Here is a 27777-nt window from a genome sequence, read left to right as displayed (position 1 = left end):
TATTTTTATCTGCACTTGTAATTAAAAAATCAATATAAAGCTTTTGCATTGTGCTTTTAATATGTGCTTTAATCTTTTATACAAGTTTATATTAATAAAAGGAGATAATGCATTCTCATTTGAGTAATTTAAAAAAATATATGTATTGTAATTATTGCAACTGTTTTGTGAAATAATGCCACTGCAGTAACTGCACAAAATAAAACAGACTTAAAAGGACACTAAACAAAAAAACATTTCTTTCATGATTCAGGTAGAGAATACAATTTTAAACAACATTCCAATTTACTTCTATTATCTAATTTGCTTCATTCTTTAGATATCCTTTGTTGAATAAATAGCAATGCACATGGGTGAGCCAATCATACGAGGCATCTATGTGCAGCAACCAATCAGCAGCTACTGAGCTTTTCAGCCATGTATATCAAGAGAATGAAGCAAATTAGATAATGGAAGTAAATTAGAAAGCTGTTTAAAATTGCATGTTTTTTTCTAAATCACAAAAGAAAAAATGTGGGTTTTATGTCCCTTTAAGTGTCTGTTTTTTTGTTTAAAGTGAAGGTAAAGTTATTTCCTATAGAAGGCAACCGAGTGTATATCCTATTAACCTTAATCTAGTCGCTAGGTTATTTTATCAATTAATCCCATATTTTATCAATTTTTTTAATTTTAAATTCACCTTAGACAAGCTACCGCCCTAACTAAGTTCAGAAAGGACCTCAAGACCTGGCTCTTCGACTGAACTGCAACCCTCAGCACCTTGAGACCCTTACGGGTGAATAGCCGCGCTTTACAAGAACCCAATAGATAGATAGAAATTCCCTACCGTTTTGGTACCTAACTCCTCCCAAGCCCTTCTTCCGTGTTAAAGTTGTGAGCGCGCATATGAGAGACGTGGAGAGCGGGTAGGACTGCTCTCCACGTCTCTCATATGTGCGTTCACGATTAAGAAATTTAGTTGCGCATGCGTTACTCTAGTGGGTTATGCGCTCCTCGAGTTTGTTCTTTACACTGCGCATGCGATAATCGGTGAGCCTGCTTCAAGTGTGAAACGGGAGCGTGTTTGTTCTTTCCACTGCGCATGCGATAATTGGCGAGCCTGCTTCAAGTGTGAAACAGGAGCGTGCATTGTTCTCAATGTGCGGATGACGTCGGCTGACGGCCGCCTAACGGCCAGAATATCAATTGGCCAAAAAAAAAACGTGACCTACTGTGATGTTTTATTTTTTTTTTGGGCTGAATTTAGGGAATGCGTGTAACGAAGTTTAGAAAGGTAATAACTGTATTTTTAATCAAAAATATAAAAAATGATGAATGAAACTTATATTTAATTTGCACACATAATGCTATAGTTTATAGAGATTAGGCTAACTTTACCTTCACTTTAATTAAAATATTGATTTATTTTGTCATCAAATCAAATTAATATGTTTAAGGTACATGAAAGTCATAATTAAGCTTCCAAGAGTCAGATAGAAATTGCAATAAAAAACAACAACAAATAAACTTTCAAATTTACTTTTATTATTATGTAATTTATTCTTTTGGTATCCTTTGTTAACCAGCATACCTAGTGGGATAGTGCATGTGCGTGTCTTGAACACCACATAGCAGCAGCATTGTTTGTAGTATTGATAACTTGTTATTCTTTGTGGAAAATTAGTAATTTACATGAAAAATTATATCTAGATATGCTCAGCAGCAGGTGTGTCTTGAAAACTTTAAATATATAGATTAACTTTAAATATATAGATATATGAAACCCAATTTTTTTTATTTCATGATTCAGATACAGCAGCAATTTTAAGCAACTTTCTAATGTAAAAAAAAATGATGATAGGAGTACATTAGAAAGTTGATTAAAACTGCTGCCCTGAGGCGGAGTCTGGCCGCACTGGAAGATGGCCACACACTAGAAGGGCTCCAGCTTTCCAAACTGACAAATTAGCTTAGTATGGCAATTAATCACCTTTATTACATGTAAGTGGGCAGTTAAACTAACTCTGTTGGCGATCATCACACTTTTGCCATTTTTCTCTGGGCCATATTTAGAAGATCCCAGCAGTTTGAGAAGTGAGATCGTCATGGGCCTATAGCAAAACGGAAGCCTTCATCTTAAGCTGCAGACCGGATGGAGCTTGCTGTCGACTGACACACACTGCTGCCCTAGCTGGTCCTGGGGAGCCTAAGAAAACGGCCTGATAGCTCTAACTTCAGTGGGACATTAGTCGCAGCTAGAAGAGCACACTCACCCCTGCTGCACATCTTGCCTCTTGATCCCGGCACTAACTCTTGGAGCGGTCATCGGCTGCGAGGTCGCTCATGTGACACGAAGGCAGCGGAGGCTGACAAAGGCAATCACCGGAACCGGGAGCCGACTTTTAGGTGAGCCGCATTGGAGGAGAGCGCTGGAGAAAGGTCCGGTGTGCATACAGAAGCCCCTTTACACCGCGCACCCTGTTAAATCTTACTGCAGAGGGGAGCCTGCTCAGATAATCCCTCACAGCTGGCGATACAGGCTCTGGAGATCTTAAGACACAGGGTCACTTCAAAAGCCCTTACTGTCCCTCCCGGGGTTTTCTTTCTAAAACCAGCTTAACGCACACTAGCACTGTCCCATAGATCTTCACTTTTTAAAGAAGAAGTATAGGCATAAGACAGTAATAAGGAGACAGGGTAGAAAGAGGGGAAAAATATAAAGGAAGAGGGGAAAGAGGATAACAAAAGAAAAGGATAAGAAGGAAAAACAAAGAAAAATAAAAAATTAACAAATATTCCACCTACCTATTGGGTAATGCCTAACAAGAGGCAAAGCAGAGCTGATAAGGTGGTAAACACAAAACCCATGTCTCAATACTTAAAGCCTATAGACACAAGTAAAGGAGCTCACAGAGAAGAATTAGACACGATGCAGACCTCCTCCCATAGTGAGGATGTCCTACAGTCCCCTTATCTCACAAAAAATGATATTTCACACCTGTCCTCTAAAGAGGATATCAAGGGAGTCCTACAAGAAATGAAAAGTCTGTTTGGAGATCTAAGAAATGACATGGCGGCTTTAGACAAAAGAATTCAAAAGGTGGAAACGAACATTGACTCTGCAGCTTCCTCAATAAAACAAAACACTACGGAGTTGCAACATCACGCAGACAATTTGCAATTTCTCAACGATAAAATCGAGGACTTGGACAACAGGGGCCGCAGGAATAATCTGCGGGTCCGTGGCGTCTCGGAAACGGTATCCCAACAGGGGATAGAGGGATATCTTCAAGCTCTGTTCAGAATAATAAAAGGAAACCCCTCAGCCGCAGACGTCCCATTGGAAAGGGCGCACAGAGCCCTCAGACCCAGACCCCCTGGCAAAGCTCCTCCAAGAGACATTATCGTCAGATTCCTTAGTTATAAGGACAAAGAGGAGATCATGCAAGAGGCGAGACGCAAACATCCTATATCTCACGCAGGAGAAGAAATACAGATCTTCACGGATCTGTCACCACTGACATTACAGAAGAGAAGAGACCTGAGTCATATAACAACATTTCTGAGGTCACAAAAGATCCAATACCGCTGGGGCTTCCCCGTCTCCATTATAGCCAACAACAACAACAAGACGGCTATCTTTAGACCTGGTATGGATGAAAAATCATTTTATGACAACCTTTCCCTACAGGCACCCTCTTCAAGGGGCACAAGAGCTGAAAGAGAAACACCCTCTTCCCAGCCCTCCAATGGCTGATCCTTTCGAGAGTTCGACCCTTGGGTAATGTACTGTGCAGCATTACTGTTAATAGCTAAAACATAGAACTTTTCTGCCTGAACTGGCGCATTAGGCCCTGATATGGACTAAAAGAACTATTAAGCGTATCCTTGCATGTTGTGGTTTTTTTTTTAAATCTTTTTGTTTACGCAGGATCAGTCCTAATATGTTTTATATAGTACTAGAGGACCTATAACCAATTTTCAACATAATTCAGCTCAGCTGCACGGGCCATTTAAACTACCCCACACATATATATACTACAATACGGCGCAATAGCCGCGCCCGTATTAAATAACTCTTCGGAATACCTTGCCTCCTTGCTGTCCTGATAGAATTTTGTAATAGGGGGGCTGAGAGCAGATTTTTTCTTACTGACCCATCTGCCTCCTGCTTTCACAGCGCCTCTTGTAAAATACCGCAGCAGCATTACCGCTACTGTCTTACCCTTTTTTTTTTTATATGCCCTTAAGACCTGGTCCTTATTGTGAAAAGAGTGGTCGCGGCAGCATATAGATTTAGAACCTTACTACACATATTTCTAGTTAGACCGCAATTATTTACTTTATATTGTAGAGCATATCTCACTTTGGCCCATGGGTAAGATGGGTCACTAAAGACAGAGACTCAAGCAATACAGCTATGCTAATCTGATACTTCACATCTGATTTTGTTTATGTCTTTTGTTTTTTTCTTTTTTTTTTTTTTTTTACTCCGTTGGCTCTCATGCACGACCCACAAATAATTTAAACTTTCTATTTGCCAAATGTATAACACGCCTTAATGAAGTAATTGGGGCGTTATTGACAGGTATAATTAACGTCAGTTACAGGGCTTTTCCCCTGTTAATTGGTTTACAAAACTTTGAAGTTGTTGAGTTACAGGATTGTTTTTGATATATGTATTCACTGAGCATTTGTAATCGTTGGTACTAATTGTGTATAGAACTATACCTTTATTGTTTAGCACAAATTCAGACTGAAGTGTTGAATTAGTATCTCCCCCTATCTCTCTCTCATTTCTCTCCCTTCTATATTCCCTCCCTTTTTTTTTTTTTTTTTTTTTTTTTTTTTATTATCATGCAGAATAAGTCCAGTAAGTTTAAAGACCACTGCATTAACCTCACCTCCATAAACGCAAAGGGTCTTAACAGCCCTGGTAAGCGATCTATTGCTCTTAGAGAACTCTCTAAACTCCAAAGCCATATTGTGTTGGTGCAAGAGACGCACTTCCAGAAAGGCAAAGAGCCAAAATGGCATCACCCAGCTTACTCTAACGCGTTCTTTGCATCGGGGGCGAGCAAAAAAGGGGGAGTGGGAATAATTTTTCACAAGTCTATCCCCTTTCACTTAACTCATGCTGAAAAAGACCCAGAGGGCAGGTATATAATGGTCACAGGTACACTATATGGACATTACATCACATTGGCCTCAATATACTCACCTAGCGTCTCTCAAGATAGCTTTGTCAAAAAAGTAGCAAACATTTTACTAGAGCACTCAAAAGGGACCACATTTCTGGCCGGGGACTTTAACTTGGTAGCTAACCCTTCAGTAGATTCCTCAAAAGGCATCACCTGCACCCCTTCCTCCACAATCCGACAGGTCAACTCCACCCTTAAAGATATAGCACTACACGACACATGGCGAACTCTACACCCGGATTCAAGAGATTACTCCTTCTATTCAATACCCCATAACAGTTACTCGAGAATAGATTACATCTACACAGACTCCTGCGGCCTTTCCATCACGCAAAAGTGTGATATAGGTCACATCACTTGGTCGGACCACGCACCAGTCACTAGCTCGGTCCTTTGGCCAGACATCCCTATCACACATCACTCATGGACACTAGACGCCACAATGTTAGATGACCCCTTAATTTTGGAGGATATTCGCAAGACACTAAAAGAATACTTTGAATTAAACACTTATCCAACCTCAACGACCCAGACAATCTGGGAAGCCCATAAGAGCGTAGTACGTGGGGCCTTTATCAAGCATAAAGCCATACTCAACAAGCGTTACCGAGAAAAATATAGTTACTTACTGACCACACTAAACACACTTGAAGAAACTCATAAACTAGACCCTTTAAATACAGAAGTTAAAAATAAATTAACCTCCACGAAATCAGAACTGAATAAATATCTGGAGGAATCCCAGCAAAAAAAAGCTCTATATTTAAAACAATTTTATTACGAAGGAGGGAATAAACCCGGGAAAATTTTGGCCAGATCCCTCAAACAAAAACAACTTCATTCTTACATTCACACGATCAAAACTAAAGATGGTCAGCGCCTGAACAGTAGCTCACAGATTGCAACCGCATTCCGCAGCTACTATCACTCACTATATAACATCAGAGAAGAGCCTGACCAGGAAAGGAGAGATGCTACTCATAGTCTAAGCTTGAACAAAATTGACTCTTATCTCCACAATATTGGCTTACCAACCTTAACTAAAGAAGCCGCGGACTACTTAGACTCTCCCATTACTAAAGAAGAATTAGCTCAGGCTATCAAAGACTCCCCCACAGGAAAAAGCCCGGGCCCAGACGGCTTTACTATGCCCTATTACAAAAAATTTGTGGATGAGGTTTCTGCCCCCCTTCTCCACTTATTTAACAACCTAGGGGAGGACTCTCAGCTATCTGGGGTTCTCCTGGAGGCTCATATAACTGTAATCCCCAAACCCGGCAAGACCCCAGATTCCCCACAAAATTTCAGGCCCATATCCCTAATTAACACGGATATGAAGCTACTAGCAAAAATCTTAGCGGCCCGTTTAAATAAATATCTCCCAGAGTTAATATCAAATGACCAGGTGGGTTTTGTCCCGGGGAGGGAGGCCAAGGACAACACTAATAAAGTACTCCAACTAATTTCCCATGCAAGAGCACTAAAAACTCCTTTGGTCCTGTTCTCGACCGACGCGGAGAAGGCCTTCGACAGAGTCGATTGGCTTTTTCTGCGTAAGGTTATGGAGACGATGGGTTTTAACAACATTTTCCTAAACACAGTGTTTGCGTTATATTCGAACCCCAACGCCAGAATTAGAGTGAACGGTACATTATCCAAATCTTTTTCCATAAGTAACGGCACTAGGCAGGGGTGCCCACTGTCCCCACTCCTGTTCGCGCTGTCGATTGAGGCCTTAGCTCATAGAGTTAGGAAAAATCAGAATATTACAGGCTTATGTATCGACGGCACTGAATACAAGCAGGCTTTGTACGCGGACGATGTCCTCTATACCATAACAAATGCTAGCACCTCATTCCCGGCACTTCTATCCGAGCTGAAATCATTCGGATCAGTATCCAATTTCCTTCTTAATTTAAATAAGTCGGAGCTTTTAAATATAAATACATGCCCTAAGATAATACAAACCTTGCAGAAAGATCATAATATCAAAATCGCTACTTATAAACTTAAATACTTGGGGATCTATCTAACCTCTGACCCTTCGGAACTTCTTAAACAGAACTATGGGCTCCTTAAAAACAACATAGCAGCAGACCTTTCCTCATGGAGTAACAGGCCCCTTTCGTGGTTGGGTAGGATAGGCGTCATCAAAATGAATGTCCTTCCACGGATTTTATATATTTTTCAAACAGTCCCCATTGCACTACCTGCTGGTTATATTGACCAGCTTCAAAACTTAATCGAACAGTATGTGTGGGGCAGAGTCAGACCGCGACTACCCAAACGCACCATGTATCTACCACGAGACAGGGGAGGCTTGGGCCTTCCTGATTTAAAATCATACAGGACTGCTGTCATTCTACAAAGAATTGTCGAATGGTCACACAATACAGATCATAAGGCCTGGGTACAGCTAGATAGAAAAATTCTTAAACTAAACAACATAGGTACCCTTGCCTGGATAGCCCCCCAGAGAAGGCCAAAAAGCATCTTGCAGTACCACATGATAGAGGAGACTCTCAGGGTCTGGGATAGAACTATAGCTACCTCTACAAATGTTTCCACAAAATGTTCCCCTCTCCTCCCGATCATTGAGAACCCAGAACTCCCTTATTATCAATTAAGTTATCGAAAATCTAACCCATATAGCCTCAGGGAGGGATCGGTACGAGGTATTACTGAAAACGGAAACATTATGCCCCACGAAAGGTTGAAGGAAATGCATACAGACATTTTTAAATCTTGGATATACTATAACCAGTTAATCCACTTCATATCAACCCATAAAAACAAGCAAGACTTAGGGAGGAAACTAACACCTTTTGAGGATTTATGCATTAGAACGCACACCCCAAGGCACCTGATATCTTTGATTTATAAAATATTGCTCGTCCCCGAGGCGGAGACGCTTCCTTCATATACTGTTCAATGGCACAGAGAACTTAACTCCCAATACGACTGTAAAATATGGTTGAAAGCCTTCAGCCTGATCAGGAAATCCTCTATATCTGCACAAGCACAAGAGTCCCACATAAAACTTTTCAGTAGATGGTACCTCACTCCGTTGAGGTTGCACAAAATATTTCCTGCTCTGAGCTCCACGTGCTGGAGGGGCTGTGGAGAAGAGGGGTCCCTTCTTCATATTTGGTGGCACTGCCCGAGATTGGAGAGTTTCTGGTCCGCAGTTATAAGACAAATGTCCACAATTCTTCACATTCAAATTCCAAATACCCCAGAGATTATCCTATTCCTATCCCTGCCTAAAACACAGAGTGACGCGCATTTGGCCCTATTGTTGATAATGATTTCCGGAGCCAAGAAGTTAATTCCCAGAAAATGGAAATCACAAGCTATTCCTACAATAGAGGAATGGCGCGCTCAGGTAGATGAGACTCTTCTCTTAGAGAGGTTTCACTATCTTAAAACACACAAACTGGCAACCTTTGAAATGATTACTGCCCTGTGGATGGGCACTATTTAATTTTGTCACCCTCCTTCCACTTTTTTTTTTTTTTTTTCCTCCTTCACATTACTGATCCTTCTCTCCCCTCCCCCTCCCTCTTCTTTTGACACATCTTTATAACTACTATATTCACACTACACTCAGTCTGTTTACTTAAAATCTTGTGCTCACAATTTGAAAAATGTAGAAAAAATTTTAAAATGAAAAATGGACACTTGATTCCCAGCCTTGGTTTTTACCGAAGGATGGGTATTCCTAATGAAAATGTGATTTGCATAATTGATTTTGATGGTGGAAGACTTGTTTGCAAAATTTGATGGAAAATATGACATATGTTTTATTGTCTTTTCACCCTCTGTTTGTATATTGATATTTCACATCAATAAAGCTTAAAAAAAAAAAAAAAAAAACTGCTGCCCTATCTGAATCATAAAAGAAAAGTTGGGTTTCATATTCCTTTAATTCCATAATCTTGAAAAACGTACCTCTTTTTTCAATCAATCTAGCAAGCGCGCCCACCTACTGGACGACGTTATAAAGAAATGTTTGCCAAGAGCAGCACCCACCAGATGGAGTACAAATTCAAAACTAGTACAGACGGTCAACATGTACCAAACAGATCTGCGTGCTATGTTCGATATTATAAGCGAAAAGGAAAGAGAATGGGATGCTGACACCACAGTGTTGGCTGATGGATTTGATACAAGGCTGAGTAAAGCATCAACCTGCTTCCTACTAAAGGCATATGAGGATTTTTTTTAAAAACTGATATACTCTTTCGTATACTGCAGAATAGAGTCATGGATATTGCATTCTGCTGTGATCAAATTTGTGACACAATGTCATTTCTGCAGCGCAAGAGAGAAGACTTTAATGCGTTCTATGAATAATTTGAGGAAAAACGTGTCAGACTTGACCTCAAAGAAAACCAGAGAAGCAAAGATCCTATTAAAAGAGGTTATTTTTTAATATTCTGGACAATGTCAGTGTTCAGATGAAAGCTCGGTTTGATCACTTTGATGAGCTTGCATTACTTAGTTTGGTGGACTGCACAAAAATGAAAGACATGTCGGAAAATTTTGATGACACCAAACTGCTAACCCTTTCAAAATATGGAAAGCAATTTGACTTTCTTAGACTCAAGTGTGATCTGTTGGGTTTATACAGCACAGAAAGAGTGAGGAATGAATGCAAATCCCCATTAGAACTCCTCAACTTTGTGGCCACAAATGATCTGATGAGGGGTCTTCCAGGGGCTGTAAAATTATTTACGCTGGTGCTCACAATTACAGCTACAACAGCCTCTGTTGAACGATCGTTATCTGCATTAAAGCGGATTAATATAGTGATGGTTAAAGCGCCTGAACTGAGCACCACTAGCTTCAAACAAAGGTCGCCTAGCCGGCCGTGATATTAAAAAAGAATTTTGGATTTGTAAGAAGCGCCAAAGGCAGGAATGCGTACATATGTATTTTTTACATATTTTTTACATTTTTATATTTATCACAATGTTTATATATTATTTTTGCTGATCTTGTATCTTTCGCTCAATATACACTTTTACACATTTGCATATTTTACACTGCACTACGGGTGCTTCAGCTTCCACTTGAGATAAGGTTACATCTCTTAGACTGTTGGATCAGCCACTTCAGCCACTAGGTGTACCAGTTTCTTATTAATAGAGGCAGATTTTTATTGTTAGATTTTACTGTTAGATTTTACTGTTAGCTAGGTGGATCCACCTGTGCATTGTTTTATTTGTACCTTTTTTATTCCTATATGTATATTTTACCTCTTATCTCTATATTAAATCACATGAATGCATGACAACCACATGAAGACATAAATTAGAGTTTATTCCAAGCACTGCACCTGCCTTTGGCGCTTCTTACAAATCCAAAATTCTTTATTAAAGCGGATTAAAACACACAGCAGGAACAGTACGGACCAAGGCAGACTGTCATCACTGGCACTCTTGTCCATAGAGACGCCAAGACTTTTAAAATTAAAGGGACATAATACTCATATGCTAAATCACTTGAAACTGATGCAGCATAACTGTGAAAAGCTGACAGGAAAATATCACCTGAGCATCTGAGGAAGATATTTTACCTCACAATCTCCTCAGCTCAGCAGAGTAAGTTCTGTGTAAAAAGTTTTACTCAACTACTGCTCAGCTGCAGGTAAAAAAAATAAAAAATAAAAATAAATGAATAGCAGCTAATCAGCATCAGCAGTGCTGAGGTCATGAACTCTTTTACTGTGATCTCATGAGATTTAATTTAACTCTAATGAGATTTCATTGTAAACTTCCTTACACTGAATAGGGAAATAAGATGAGACTGCACGTAAGCTCACTGCTTCCGCTGTCCTGGGACAGACATACTAACTTGTTGCTTAGAAGTACTTTACAATGGGATGTGGCTACTGAGATACTTTTGAGGTAATATATCTTTCTTTTTTACATAGAGATGTTCAGGTGATATTTTCTTGTCAGCTTTTTACAGCTATACTGCATCACTTTCAAGTGTTTAAACATTTGGGTATTATGGCCCTTTTAGAGAAACAAATCCAGAGCAGTTTTACAACAAAGTCATTGACAACTTTGTTGTGAAAGACAGCAGAATGAACTTAATTTATAAATGAGACTGTAGGTCCAACTCAAGTAAAACTACAGCATGCCTCTCTATGGGGCCCATTTATCAAAGGGCTTGCGGACCTGATCCGACACTGCGGATCAGGTCCGCAAGACCTCGCTAAATGCGGAGAGCAATACGCTCTCCGCATTTAACATTGCACCAGCAGCTCACAAGAGCTGCTGGTGCAACGCCGCCCCCTGCTGACTCGCGGCCAATCGGCCGCCAGCAGGGAGGTGTCAATCAACCCGATCGTATTCGATCGGGTTGATTTCCGTCGATTTTTGTCCGCCTGCTCAGAGCAGGCGGACAGGGTTATGGAGCAGCGGTCTTTAGACCGCTGCTTCATAACTTGTGTTTCTGGCGAGTCTGAAGACTCGCCAGAAACACGGCCCTTCAAGCTCCATACGGAGCTTGATAAATGGGCCTGTATCTGTGTGCAGTGCAAAAATATCAAGTTTGCCTTTCCCAGTTTAATACACCCCACCTGTTAGAATTTGTTAAATTCATGTTATTGATTAAAGAGCTTTATTTAAAAAAGTGTTATAAATACATTTATCTTTAAAAATAAAAAAGTCTGTTTTTTTATCAGAATCTATTTTGAAGTACAATTTTCAGCTGATGCAATATTAGCCAACTTTAAAAAAAAATGCTTTATTCTGCAGGTAATCAACATATTGCAGATGAGCTGGTGCTTTAGTGCAGTGTTTCTCAACCGTGGTCCTCAAGTACCACAAACAGGCTAGGTTTTTATTATAGCTGAACCAGTGCAAAGGTGAATTATTCAGCTGAGCAGTAACACCATGGTTACTAACATGGTTTCACCCATAAACTGATTATTTCAACTGTGCACTGGAACACCTGTAATGAAAACCTGCCCTGTTGGGGGTACTTGAGGACCGCAGTTGAGAAAATGTTTTAGTGTAACTGTCTAATTTTTATATTTCAATTTAAAGGGGCCTGCAGAAAAAATTAAATATCATCACATAAAATGAATAAAGAAGATCTGCTTCTGGGAAGGTAAGACCATGCATCCTATTTTTACATTTGTCTTCAATGAGTATAAATAGTATAACTGCATTTGCCTATAATATAATCAGAATTTAATTAGTTTCTTACCTGTATGTGTGTGTTGTAAATAATGCTAATTGCCCTTGTGCAACCTGCTAAATTAATTGTATATTTAAGCTACATCTATTGGGTTCATATATGGGTTTGTCGGGCATATCATAGCAAGTGCCTCACCAGCCTCTGACCTCACCTATTAGAATAACCCTACATTGTATTACCAACTCCAAACACTATTTTTGAATGCTTCATATGTAGTATGTTCAATCAATGGGTTATTTTAAAAAAAGTATATTTTTATTAAAGGAACAGTCTACTCCAGAATTTTGTATAGTTTAAAAAGATAGATAATCCATTTGTAACCAATTCCCCAGTTTTGCATAACTAACACAGTTATATTAAAAAAAAATTAACCTCTGTGATTACCTTGTATCTAAGCATCTGCAGACTGCCCCCTTTTTCAGTTCTTTAGACAGATTTTAATTTTAGCCAATCAGTGCTGACTCATAAATAATCCTACAGAAGTGAGCACAATGTTATCTATATGGCACACATAAACTAGCACTGTCTAGCTGTAAAAAATTGTAAAAATGCACTGAGATAAGAGGCGGCATCCAAGAGCTTAGAAATTAGCATATGAGCCTAACTAGGTTTAGCTTTCAACAAAGAATACCAAGAGAACAAAGCAAATATGATGATAAAAGTAAATAGGAAAATTGTTTAAAATTGCAAGCCCTATCTGAATCATGAAAGTTTAATTTTGACTAGACTGTCCCTTTAAGTAAAAACATTTTGTTTCCAAAATACTGTTACCCAATCTATTCAGAACACTAAACTTAGAAACACAATTTACCTTCATCTGAAGAAGAGGGTTCTGGTAACCCTATAGGGTTTCCTTCCAGGCGTCCAAACTTTCTGATTTCATCAGTCACACAACGCAAATGATTGTTCCTTAGGTCTAGTAACAACAGATGAGGTAGTCGGCCCAGACTCTCTGGTACAGCAACAAGTGAATTGCTACATAGATAAAGCTTCTTTATGGCTAGCAAATGACCTGAAGAGTATGAAAAATAAACAAAACATTTGATAATGAGCAAATCTGCACACAAGAAAATATACTCCCCCCTTTTTTGTGGGTTACTGGTTATACTTGTACTGCTTTTAATGGTGCTAAACATATACTACTAAGCTAATAAGGTACTCATTATGTATTCAATATTGTGGCCGGATGGACATTTGGCCGACAGATAATAGTCCGACAGATTTGATAGATAGATTAGATAAATAGATTTGATAGATAGATAAATTTGATAGATAGATAGCTTCAATAGATAGATAGATAAATACATTCGATAGATAGATAATTCCCAGACAGAGAATTACAAGACGTGCGGGCTGGGAGCCATGGTTAGGTTCCCAGAGGCGGTTGTGGTGCCCAAGGCTCTGATTAAAAACAGAGAACTCTGGAGCGTATCTGCTCTCGGCCGTACTCGGAACATGCTTCGGCATTCTGTCTGTCGGCCAAATGTTCGTCGGCCAGAAAGCTGTCGGCCAAATGTCCGTCGGCATTTTGTCAGAGCACCATTCAATATATATGTGATGGTATTTTGGTACAATATATATTTATATTTATACACGTACATGATTATATATAAGTATAGATATATACAGATATATTATAGGAATCTCTATTTATAAATACATAGAACATATTCCCATATGCACAGAACATTGGAATGTGAAATATTTACAGTAAATACACAGTATAACACTTTATTAAATATGAATATTGCATAAATATGCTTTCTTTCATGTAATTAGCAAGAGTCCATGAGCTAGTGACGTATGGGATATACATTCCTACCAGGAGGGGCAAAGTTTCCCAAACCTCAAAATGCCTACAAATACACCCCTCACCACACCCACAAATCAGTTTCACCATCGTTTAGTTCAGGGGGCTTCTTTTGTTCTTCCGACCTGGACTGTAATCTCAACAGATGCAAGTCTTACAGGTTGGGGAGCTGTGTGGGGGTCTCTGACGGCACAAGGGGTTTGGGAATCTCAGGAGGTGAGATTACTGATCAATATTTTGGAACTCCGTGCAATTTTCAGAGCTCTTCAGTCTTGGCCTCTTCTAAAGAGAGAATCGTTCCTTTGTTTTCAGACAGACAATGTCACAACTGTGGCATACATCAATCATCAAGGAGGGACTCACAGCCCTCTGGCTATGAAAGAAGTATCTCGAATTCTGGTTTGGGCGGAATCCAGCTCCTTACTAGTTTCTGCGGTTCATATCCCAAGTATAGACAATTGGGAAGCGGATTATCTCAGTCGCCAAAACGCTGCATCCGGGCGAATGGTCTCTTCACCCAGAGGTATTTCTTCAGATTGTCCAAATATGGGGACTTCCAGAAATAGATCTGATGGCTTCTCATCTAAACAAGAAACTTCCCAGGTATCTGTCCAGATCCAGGGATCCTCAAGCGGAAGCAGTGGATGCATTGTCACTTCCTTGGAAGTATCATCCTGCTTATATCTTTCCGCCTCTAGTTCTTCTTCCAAGAGTGATCTCCAAGATTCTGAAGGAATGCTCGTTTGTTCTGCTGGTAGCTCCAGCATGGCCTCACAGGTTTTGGTATGCGGATCTTGTCCGGATGGCCTCTTGCCAACCGTGGACTCTTCCGTTAAGACCAGACCTTCTGTCGCAAGGTCCTTTTTTCCATCAGGATCTCAAATCCTTAAATTTAAAGGTATGGAGATTGAACGCTTGATTCTTAGTCAAAGAGGTTTCTCTGACTCTGTGATTAATACTATGTTACAGGCTCGTAAATCTGTATCTAGGGAGATATATTATAGAGTCTGGAAGACTTATATTTCTTGGTGTCTTTCTCATCATTTTTCCTGGCATTCTTTTAGAATTCCGAGAATTTTACAGTTTCTTCAGGATGGTTTGGAGAAAGGTTTGTCTGCAAGTTCCTTGAAAGGACAAATCTCTGCTCTTTCTGTTCTTTTTCACAGAAAGATTGCTAATCTTCCTGATATTCATTGTTTTGTACAAGCTTTGGTTCGTATAAAACCTGTCATTAAGTCAATTTCTCCTCCTTGGAGTTTGAATTTGGTTCTGGGGGCTCTTCAAGCTCCTCCGTTTGAACCTATGCATTCGTTGGACATTAAATTACTTTCTTGGAAAGTTTTGTTCCTTTTGGCCATCTCTTCTGCCAGAAGAGTTTCTGAATTATCTGCTCTTTCTTGTGAGTCTCCTTTTCTGATTTTTCATCAGGATAAGGCGGTGTTGCGAACTTCTTTTGAATTTTTACCTAAGGTTGTGAATTCCAACAACATTAGTAGAGAAATTGTGGTTCCTTCATTATGTCCTAATCCTAAGAATTCTAAGGAGAAATCATTGCATTCTTTGGATGTAGTTAGATCTTTGAAATATTATGTTGAAGCTACTAAGAATTTCTGAAAGACTTCTAGTCTATTTGTTATCTTTTCCGGTTCTAGGAAAGGTCAGAAGGCCTCTGCCATTTCTTTGGCATCTTGGTTGAAATCTTTAATTCATCATGCTTATGTCGAGTCGGGTAAAACTCCGCCTCAAAGGATTACAGCTCATTCTACTAGGTCAGTTTCTACTTCCTGGGCGTTTAGGAATGAAGCTTCGGTTGATCAGATTTGCAAAGCAGCAACTTGGTCTTCTTTGCATACTTTTACTAAATTCTACCATTTTGATGTGTTTTCTTCTTCTGAAGCTGTTTTTGGTAGAAAAGTACTTCAGGCAGCTGTTTCAGTTTGAATCTTCTGCTTATATTTTCAGTTTTTTTCATTATAAAATTTAAACTTTATTTTGGGTGTGGATTATTTTTCAGCGGAATTGGCTGTCTTTATTTTATCCCTCCCTCTCTAGTGACTCTTGCGTGGAAAGATCCACATCTTGGGTAGTCATTATCCCATACGTCACTAGCTCATGGACTCTTGCTAATTACATGAAAGAAAACATAATTTATGTAAGAACTTACCTGATAAATTCAATTCTTTCATATTAGCAAGAGTCCATGAGGCCCACCCTTTTTGTGGTGGTTATGATTTTTTTGTATAAAGCACAATTATTCCAATTCCTTATTTTTTATGCTTTCGCACTTTTTTCTTATCACCCCACTTCTTGGCTATTCTTTAAACTGATTTGTGGGTGTGGTGAGGGGTGTATTTGTAGGCATTTTGAGGTTTGGGAAACTTTGACCTTCCTGGTAGGAATGTATATCCCATACGTCACTAGCTCATGGACTCTTGCTAATATGAAAGAAATGAATTTATCAGTTAAGTTCTTACATAAATTATGTTTTAACACGTTTTCATCTAATTGACAGCAAAGGGCTCCAATGCACTTCTATATATGTGTACATATGTATTTATATGTGTTATTGTCTGTAAATACATATATACACATATAAATACATAAATACATATTTACACATACTTAAATATATAAATACATACAAATCCAACTTTAGAGATGTATATGTATGTATCTCTATGTTATAGCCAATCGGCTTGGCTGGCTTTTTTTCTAACACCTGAGATTTCATATCGTTGAGCCTTTATAACTTTTGTGTGCAATATTTTTTTTATATATTTTTTATTAGATGGTGTTATGAATGTAAGTGTACTTTGTTATGTTTTTTTTATGTTTTGTGACATTTTTTGTTTTGCAAAACAGTTAACCAGAGCACTTATGACACAGTAATCATTCTAGCGTAAATCTCAATTGCACTCTGGCGATCTTGTTTACTTTCAAATCATAATACCAGCGGTAAACCGGACATACGCAAACACCCCCAATAAACCCCTTATGGCTCGTGCACTAAATATTTGCCCCCTCCCCCCCAAATCATAATCTGGCCCTAAATGTTTTTTATTAAATAAAACTATACTTTTTTACTCTCAAACATATAGAAAATAAGGAAAGGTGAAAGCTTATCATGCAGATATAGGGGCATATTTATCAAGCTCCGAGCTTGATGCCCTGTGTCTAAAGATCGCTGCTCCATAACTTGTCCGCCTGCTCTGAGGCGGTGGACAGAAATCAACCCGATCAAATACGATTCGATCGGGGAGATTAACACCCCTGCTAGGCCACGAATCTGCAGGGAACGGCATTGCACTAGCAGTTCACCAGAACTGCTGGTGCAATGATAAATGCCGAGAGTATATGCTGTCGGTGCAGCGGACATGATACGCAATATCGGATCATGTCTGCTCGCACATTAATAAATAGGCCCCATAGCATTGAAATCTAATAGAAATAGAAATAATGTCCATTCAACAGTAAAAATAAAATAGAGCAGAGGGAGATGCGTCACATTTCTCAATTAAAAGTCATTATAAGCAGAAGGTTCATCATTAAAAAAAATAAGACGGATCCAATGCAGTTGTAATTAAATTATGCAGAAAGTTAATTTTCCAAAGTGTATAGCTTGTAATAAATACATAATACCATTACTTAAATACAATGCAAAGAGTACTGTTGCTTGAAAGAGGAAACTGCACAACAATTCTTATCATAGGTAATGCCATAAATCTGTTTCAGTGCCAGTTAAAGAAGGTAACTAAACATATATCCATGTAAAGGATACACTTGAATGGTAAATACATTTCCCACTCCAGTTTTACCTACACTTAAAGCGATCTCCATAGAAGCTTGAATAAGCCGCCATTTAATGATAGTCAGTCCACCTAGTCCCATTACAAAGCTTTAGAAGCAAAATCAAGCAAGCTCTCCTGGCCTGGTTGGTCATCAACCCAAGGATCATTCCTTTCCAGACAGCATAAGTTAAGGTTTGTGCCATTTTTGCTTCTTTTAACAGCTTCACAAACTGGCACAACTTCTGTGATGGCCTCAGCTAAGGTAAACACAGATCAACTGACACACTAGATCTCAGTATGTCCATAAGGAAATTGTGACTCCATTAACAGTACTTACAAACTAAAGCTTAACTTCAACCAATTTGGGCTCCATTTACCAATCTGTCCACCACTTAAAAAGTGGCAATCCAATACGATCAGGATTATTGACAGCCCCTGCTAGCGGCCAATTGGCTAACAGGGAGCAAGGGACAGCATTGTACAAGCATTGCTGGTGCAATGCTTTTGCAATGTTAAATGCGGTCAGTGAATCATGTCCGCCTGACCAATATTAAATCGAACCCTTTGTGTTATACTGAAGATTATGCATTTTTGTCAGTTTTATATAAATATAGCATAGGAAAAACACACTTATTAACCATCCTTGATAACCTTAATTGTCCCTTCAATTAATTAAATTGAATCTATTAAAGTGACAGTCAACATTTAACTGTCATTATACAGATGGAACATTTAGTTTAAAACAACTTCCAAAAGTTCTTCTATGATCAATTTTACTTTGTTCTCTTTGTCGAAGAGTAAACCTAGATAGACTCATAGGCGCTCAGGAGTGTGCATGTGTCTTTAGCACTCAATGGCAGTTGTTTGCAACACTGTACATTACTACAAACATTGTTGCAGACACTCCGGGCCCATAGTGTGCAAAAGACACACACCTAAAGGATATCAAGAGAATTAAACAAAATTGATACCAGAAGTAAATTTGGGAGTTTTTTTAAAAGTGCATGCTCCATCTATATCATTAAAGGGACATTAAACCCCAAAAAATTATTTCATGATTCAGATAGACGATACAATTTAAAACAACTTTCCAATTTACTTATGTTATCTAATTTGCTTCATTCTTTAGATATCCTTTGATGAAGAAATAGCAATGGGTAAGCCAATCACATGAGGCATCTATGTGCAGCCACCAATCAGCAGATACTGAGCCTATCTATATATGCTTTTCAGCAAAGGATATATAGATAATGAAGCATATTAGATAATAGAAGTAAATTAGAAAGTTGTTTAAAATTGCGTGCTCTTTCTAAATCATAAAAGAAAAATTATGGATTTCATGTTCCATTAAAGTTACATTTTGACTTTACTAGCCAATGTTAATCTTCCAGTGCAGGCATAACAAGGAATAGCTAATCTTCCAATAACAAGATACAAAAAGCAGAATCCAGATCTGTTCTGTACCTTTCCTTGTACCTAGTGTTAGAGGTGATTAAAGTCCCCACAATGATCACCTGCATCCTAGACGGACATATGACCCTTTTTTAAAAGTGAGGGTTCCTCTCTTTCACATGAGTGAAATTATGTTCCCTTAAGATAGTACAAAGGGTGATGAACGTAAGGCCCCTCATATATACCCGTTCCCCTGGCATAAACTTATTCCTGGTGTCTAGTGCTTTGTGATGCAGTTGATTATGTATCTTGTCAGTATGCTAAAAGATAACGAGGAAGCCTAGGTGTCCTGAGGAAGTTTTTTGTAGATATGCTCTATGCAGAGGTGGTATGGTGGAGAAGCCATCTTGTGCACTGAAAAGGTTTATAAGGAGGTGTAAGAAACAAATTGTGTCTGTAAGTTATACTCACATATTGTTTCTGGCAATCTTCTAAGGTTATTTCCAGATATGTCTAGTTCAATGCATCTTTGCAGTTCCCCAATATCTTGTGGCAAAGACTCCAATTTGTTCTCAGACAAATACAGCCTCTCCAGGTTTTTCAATTGCCCAATTGCTAAGGGGAGTTGGGTCAACTGATTGGACATGACAGAGAGCACCTTCAAGTTCTCAAGCTCAGTGATGGCATCTGGGAGTGTATTTAGTTGATTGAAGCTGATGATGAGTTCTGACAGACGAGAAAGGGAAGTCACACAAGGTGGAAGCTCTGTGAAATTGTTATAACTGAGATCCAAGTGTAAAAGGTTTGAGAGATTCCCTAGTTCAGATGGAAGAGTGGTTAGAAGACCATGGCAGATTTCACCTGTCTCATTCTGTCTCTGTTCACCTGTGGGATAAATATAGGTCATATTATAGAAGACTTTTTTGGAGAAACAACATAAGTATGTGAAGGTTTAAATAGTTTTTATCCCTACATTAACATCATACCAAAGTCTGAAGTAAGTCCGAAATTACATGAAAATCGGCAAGCAATTTTTAGTAAAGGATAACAATTTTTAATAGAAGATGTAAATATGAATATGCAAGTTTAAAAAAAAACTAAGTTACTAGGAGCCTTGGTAAGTAAGAAATGTCACTACTGACAAAGAAGTTAGCCATTTATATTTCCACTTTATGGTGCTATTATATTGGAAAATAAATAGTATATCAAAAATAATAATAAAAAAAAAGAAATAAAAAATAGAAATCCAAAAATAAAATGTACAACCACAGGTAAGTATAACAAGGTGAACAGTTTAGACAAGGCTAGATAATTTTTCTAATATAATTATATAGATATAATTTACCTATAACATTCAAAACGATCAATTACAAATTGAATTAAAAAATATATTATACATTTCCAATCCTTATATTTAAAACAGTAACAAACGATACAAAAAAAACTTCAGTCGTCCATCCATAGTCCTGTCATACATCTCAACCACTGAGCAAATCCCCAAGATAGAATAATATCATAAAAAATAATGCCACTATAAATATAAGATTCAATAAAGACATTTCTGTTTTTAATTATTATGTACTCACTTAAATACCTTACTAATCACATGATTTAAAAAAAAAAAATCACACGCTTTTGAAATAGGGTTGTATTTTACAGATTTGGGAAAAAAATAAACTAATATTTGCATCCTAAAATCATTATGAATGATGCGGTGTAACAAACTAGAATACTTCAGAAACCAATAAATAGTTTAGTGTAAATTAATTCTATTCCTTAAAACTTAATAAAAATAAGGTTTTTTTAGAAAAAAAAGAAAACATACTTTTATTTGGAGTCGATAACCCAAACTCTCTAATTAATAATACATTTCACACTTTCCTTAATTTAATGTCTTCTGTATAATTTACACAACATTATAAGAGCCTGTTTAGATTATTCTCACCTCTCAGAAGCAGGTACTGAAGCCCACGGAAGATGGGTAGAGTAGACACCGCCTGAGTAATCAGTATGTCATTGCTACATAATCGGATTAATTCCACCTGCAGAAGTTGGGGGCTTTGCTCATCTGTCAGCTGGAGGAACCGTTTACATCCATCCGGATAGACATACAGGTTGAGCTTCTTACCCGCAAGATATAGTTCTGAGGATGCTGTTTCCTTGGTATTGGTTCCCTCCCATGGGGGATCCAAAAGAGGCTCCATATTGCATTGTCTGAGCACGAAGACACAGACATGTCACAGCTCGCCCAGCACAGAAGAGATGCCAGCTATATTGGGGCATAACAGAGAAAGCATGATAATCTCACACTAAGAGAACAAATTCATGAGGAAAATAAATGCATAAAAACAATGATTGTCCTGTATGGATGGATCACAAACATTTTAAGACACTAAATCCAGTAATTTTAACTGTGGTATTGCATTAAACTTGAAAACTGTATGTTATACAAATTTAGTCAAAGTAGCTTATAATTATTTCTGCTTAACCCCTTTGCTACCGGGAATTTCAGCGTAGAACTTGCCCAAAATACTGGATAATTTTTAGCATGTTTTCTATTACTCCATTTAAACAGAAATAGAACCTTGTTTTTTTATTTACCCGTCAAAACTATATATATTTTTCAAAAATAGACAACCCAAGGTATTGATCTAGACCCATTTTGGCATATTTCATTCTACCATTTTACCCCCAAAAGCATTCATATAAAAAAAAAAAATTGTTCACTTTTTCACAAACTTTGAGTTTCTCATTGAAATTATTTACATACCGTAAATTGATTGTAAATGCTTCTCTGTGTCCCCTTTGGTCAGCAATAGGAGACATATATGGCTTTGCCATTGCTTTTTGGTAATTAGAATGCCATTAATTGCAGCTGTGCACCACATTTATTTTATTCCCGGCAGGGAAGGGGTTAATCAAGTAGCTTTCGTGTTTAGATTACCCTTCCACCTGACATCTCTCACCGCTGATCCCTACCTGATCTATTCCAAACAACTTTCTCCCCTCCCTCACCACCATCTTAGATACTGGCAGACAGTTTGCCAGAATGCAGTTTAGGTTGTTATAAATTATTATTATTTTTTTTTATATATTTTTTTTCTGCAGTGTAGCTCTCTAACCCTCCCACAACTTGCAGACATCTTTAGTACTGGCAGCTGTCTGACAGTACTTATAAAACATATATTTTTATTTTTTTAACATTTTTTGTAGTGTAGTGGTCCCCCAACCTCCCCCGTCCAACGAGCATGTGTTTATATGTGTTTATATGTGTATACATGTATGTATATACATAAATACATATATAAATATATAAATACACATGTATATATATATATACAGTATCTCGCAAAAGTGAGTACACCTCTCACAATTTTGTAAATATTTTATTATAAATTTTCATGTGACAACACTGAAGAAATTACACTTTGCTACAATGTAAAGTAGTGAGTATACAGCCCGTATAACAGTGTAAATTTGTTGCCCCCTCAAAATAACTCAACACACAGCCATTAATGTCTAAACCATTGGCAACAAAAGTGAGTACACCTCTAAGTGGAAATATCCAAATTGGGCCCAAAGTGTCAATATTTTGTGTGGCCACCATTATTTTCCAGAACTGCCTTAACCCTCTTGGGCATTGAGTTCACCAGAGATTCACAAGTTGCCACGTGAGTCCTCTTCCACTCCTCCATGACAACATCACAGAGCTGGTGGATGTTAGAGACCTTGCACTCCCCCACCTTCCATTTGAGGATGCCCCACAGGTGCTCAATAGGGTTTAGGTATGGAGACATGCTTGGCCAGTCTATCACCTTTAACCTCAGCTTCTTTAGCAAGCAGTGGTCGTCTTGGAGGTGTGTTTGGGGTCGTTATCATGTTGGAATACTGCCATGTTGGAGGGGATCATGCTCTGCTTCAGTATGTCACAGTACATGTTGGCATTCATGGTTCCCTCAATGAACTGTAGCTCCCGCAGCACTCATGCAGGCCCAGACCATGACACTCCCACCACCATGCTTGACTGTAGGAAAGACACACTTGTCTTTGTACTCCTCACCTGGTTGCCGCCACCCATGTTTGACACCATCTGAACCAAATACGTTTATCTTGGTCTCATCGGACCACAAGACATGGTTCCAGTAATCCATGTCCTTAGTCTGCTTGTCTTCAGCAAACTGTTTGCGGGCTTTCTTGTGCATCATCTTTAGAAGAGGCTTCCTTCTTGGCCACGACAGCCATGCATACCAATTTTATGCAGTGTGTGGTGTATGGTCTGAGCACTGACAGGCTGACCCCCCACCCCTTTAACCTCTGCAGCAATGCTAGCAGCAATCATATGTCTATTTCCCAAAGACAACCTCTGGATATGACGCTGAGCACATGCACTCAACTTCTTTGGTCGACCATGGCGAGGCCTGTTCTGAGTGGAACCTGTCCTGTGAAACCCCTGTATGGTCTTGCCCACCGTGCTGCAGCTCAGTTTCAGGGTCTTGGCAATCTTCTTATAGCCTAGGCCATCTTTATGTAGAGCAACAATTCTTTTATTCAGATCCTCAGAGAGTTATTTGCCATGAGGTGCCATGTTGAACTTCCAGTGACCAGTATAAGAGAGTGCGAGAGCGATAACATCAATTTTAACACGCCTACTCCCCATTCACACCTGAGACCTTGTAACACTAATGAGTCACATGACACCGGGGAGGGAAAATTGCTAATTGGGCCCAATTTGGACATTTCCACCTAGGGGTGTACTCACTTTTGTTGCCAACAGTTTAGACATTAATGGCTGTGAGTTGAATTATTTTGAGGGAACAGCAAATTTACAATGTTATACAGGCTGTACACTCACTACTTTACATTGTAGCAAAGTGTCATTTCTTCAGAGTTGTCACATGAAAAGATATAATAAAATATTTAAAAAAATGTGAGAGGTGTACTCACTTTTGTGAGATACTGTATATAGACATATATATATATATATATATATATATATATACACACATATACATATTTATACCAGATAGATAAATAGATAGATATTATAGTCCTTCCCATTCCAATACCTTGTCATATACTATATACCTTTTAATCCTTATAAAACATTTTTTTTAAATATTTATGGTTCATTGTGATCACATAGTGTATATATAAGTGTAACATTTTATTTCAATGTATTTATGTTGTATTTGGTAACGTTTTTTTTAAATCTTTATACTAGGTCTTCAGTCGCGCAAAAACACGCTGCTCGCTAATTTAGTTTGCGTTTGCTTTCAACAATATGCGCACAAGTTAGTCTTGTTGCTATATTGCTTATAGTGACTCATGCTAACAAAAGCACACCACTTGTAATCTAACCCAGTGTGTGTGTGATGTTTTATTCTAAACTCTATTCTCAAATAAATGTACATTTATTCATGCCAGCTGATCACTATTACCACTGTGATCACCTAGCTACTAAAACCTAAATATGGGGCTTTATATTAAAAAGGGGCCTTTAGGCTTTTAATCATAAGATCTTGAGGGTTCCTATGCATTTTTGATGGGCTTTTATAAGTGCCTAGAGACCCCTTAATTTTAAAAAGTGTGTATTTTTTTTTTCAATATTTTTTTTTTATTGCCTTTCTAACAGAGGGTCTTGGGGGTTTCTATGGATTAAAGAACTGTTTGAATACTTCCCCCCCCCATCCAGCTCCCTGTACCACTTCATGGTTTCTGGATGGTAACATCATCACATCCAACCCTCAATCAACATGTATGGGTCTGTAACTGCTGGGGGCGGGGGATCAGATCCTCCGTTAATACATTGGGGTAGATTTATCAAGCAGCGGATGCTGCAATCTACCCCCCGTAGTTTAAGTTTCTCCTGAAACTGAAGTTAAAAAGCAGCAGTCTTAAGACCGCTGCTCCTTAATTCGTCCGCCACCTCTGAGGGTGATTGACACCCCCTGCTAGAGGTTGATTGGCCGCGAATGTGCAGGGGGCGGCATTGCACAAGCATTTCATGAGAAATGCTTGTGCAATGATAAATGCCGACAGCGTATGCTGTCGGCATTTATCGATGTCCGCCCGCACAATGATAAATCAGCCCCATTAAGTGGATGGTGACAACCATGTGTCATCCACAGTTAAGAGGTTACATTTCCGGAAAAGCATTTTACAACCATAGCAACATAAAACATAATCTACAGTAAGACTACTTTACCATAACAAAACAGGGATGCAAATATTTTACCCTGTACGTAATCTGTCGTTAAGCGGTTGAGAATACAGCCAGTAACATCACTAGAATTCATTATAAATAGACCCACAACACTCATCAAAACAGATCAATTAAATAGTACACTAATGATATTAAATCCAAAAAGTATGTAAAAATCCACAGGCTGCAAAAATGTTTAATCGCTGATCTTTATACAATAAAAGTGCCAGATAATTATGCCACGTAGTTAATACAACACACACAGAAATAATGTGCTTTCTGGTGTAAAATAAATGAGGTGAGCAGATATATAGTTAAACATTAAACACCAAAAATATCTACAATGTATATAAAAAAATTAAACTTTTTTCTTCTTGTTGTTTTGTTTTAGAAAATAAATAAATAAATAAATAAAACATGAATACATTGTAGAATGCCCTGTTTTGGATGTAACAATGTACTTGGTTACAGTTTAGTCTGTATACTTATTTACAGTACAGTAAAAAAAAAATGTGAAAGTAAAGCTAAATCAGTCTGTTGACAGTTTCATGTTTGATGACTGCATATTTAAAACAGCCATGGAATGTTATTTCCATTTTGACCATTGATACAGTGCTCTAATCTTTCATTATTTAACTGTAAGTATTTTAAAACATTTGCTTGATACAAAACACAGGCTGCCCAGTAATACTTACTAATAAGGACACAGAGAAGGTCTGCAGTCAGTGATCAGTCAATCCTTTGTCCTGAAATGTCTGCCGATTTCAGCATCTATACAATAAAAGCAACCTTATAAATGCATCTTGTTTATTATGATCATTGAGATTAAAGCAACCTTATAAATGAAAAGAATATATTTTGTTTGGTTCAGGGTTGTACTGAGTTTTGAAACTTCTTCCTGCTTGTTCATGTGCCTGCAGTGACGAGGAGAGGGCAGGACTTGCTTTAAAGAGACAGTCTAGCAGTTAAAGGGCTTTCCTCCCCCTTCTCTACTTCAGCTTTTGTCTGTCCCAGACGGCTTTTTGTCCACAAAAAATGAAAAACAGAGCGGGAAAAAGAGAATTAATGAGGCAAAAAAATAGCTTAAAAATAAGTACTTAAAGGGACATGAAACCCAATTTTTTTCTTTCATTGTTTAAAAAGAGCATGCAATTTTAAAGAACTTTCTAATTTACTTCTATTATCTAATTTGCTTTATTTTCTTGATATGCTTTGCTGAAAAGCATATCTAGATAGGCTCAGTAGCTGCTGATTGGTTGCTGCACATAGATGCCTCGTGTGATTGGCTCACCCATGTGCATTGCTATTCCTTCAACAAAGGATATCTAAAAAATGAAGCACAATATATAATAGAAGTAAATTGGAATGTTGTTGAAATTGTATTCTCTATCTGAATCATGAAAGAAAAATTTTGGGTTTAGTGTCCCTTTAAAGGGACAGTAAAGTCAAAATCAAACTTTCATGATTCCAACAGAGAATGTAATTTTAAACAACTTTCCAATTTACTTCTACTTCTACTTCTATTATCAAATTTGCTTTTTTTTTTCTTCTTGTTATTCTTTGTTGAAGACTAAATCTGATAGGAGCTTAGGAGTGTGTACGTGTCTATAGCAGTATATGGTAGCAGTGTGTATGACTATGTATAACATTGCAATAAACAATGTTGAAAACACTGCTGCCAGGTGGCTAAAGACATGTGCACGCTCCTGAAGTCACCTAGGATTACTCTTTAACAAATGATACCAAGAGAACTAAGCAAAATTGATAACAGAAGTAAATTGGAAAGTTGCTTAAAATTGCATGCTCTATCTGAATCAGTTTCAATTGCATTTAAATCAAATTTAATTTTCACTTTACTGTCCATTTAAATAATAGTGTAATGATTCTATAAATCAGCCTTTTTCCAAGTATTTATTCATATGTGTATCATTTATATGTATATTCATATATATTTGTATATATATATATATATATATATATATATATATATATATACTGTGTATATATACATATAGTGTTTGTGGATAGATAGATAGATAGATAGATAAACAGACAGATAGATAGATCGAAATTAACTTTTGAGGGCATATACACTCTCATCTAAATTTTTACATCCACAAGGGAATCAGGAAAGTACAGTTACAGTAAGTCTGTAAATAATTGGACAGTGACACAATTTTCATAATTCTG

General features: G+C 38.0%; 1 protein-coding gene across 1 annotated transcript in view; it reads right to left on the bottom strand.

The window, feature by feature from the left end:
* Window positions 1-26489, bottom strand: part of PIDD1 (p53-induced death domain protein 1) — a 77095-nt gene extending 50606 nt beyond the window's left edge. The window contains exons 1-4 of the mRNA XM_053720212.1: window positions 26283-26489; window positions 21331-21654; window positions 19857-20270; window positions 13207-13407 (exon numbers count right to left, since the gene is read on the bottom strand). Of these exons, the coding sequence (XP_053576187.1) occupies window positions 13207-13407; window positions 19857-20270; window positions 21331-21589 (874 nt within the window). The 5' untranslated portion in view covers window positions 21590-21654; window positions 26283-26489. The remainder of the gene's footprint in view (window positions 1-13206; window positions 13408-19856; window positions 20271-21330; window positions 21655-26282) is intronic.
* Window positions 26490-27777: the final 1288 nt, after the last annotated feature.

Source organism: Bombina bombina, chromosome 7 (assembly GCF_027579735.1).
Source record: "Bombina bombina isolate aBomBom1 chromosome 7, aBomBom1.pri, whole genome shotgun sequence".
NCBI lineage: Eukaryota > Metazoa > Chordata > Amphibia > Anura > Bombinatoridae > Bombina > Bombina bombina.
This window is presented reverse-complemented; position numbering and strand designations above follow the sequence as displayed.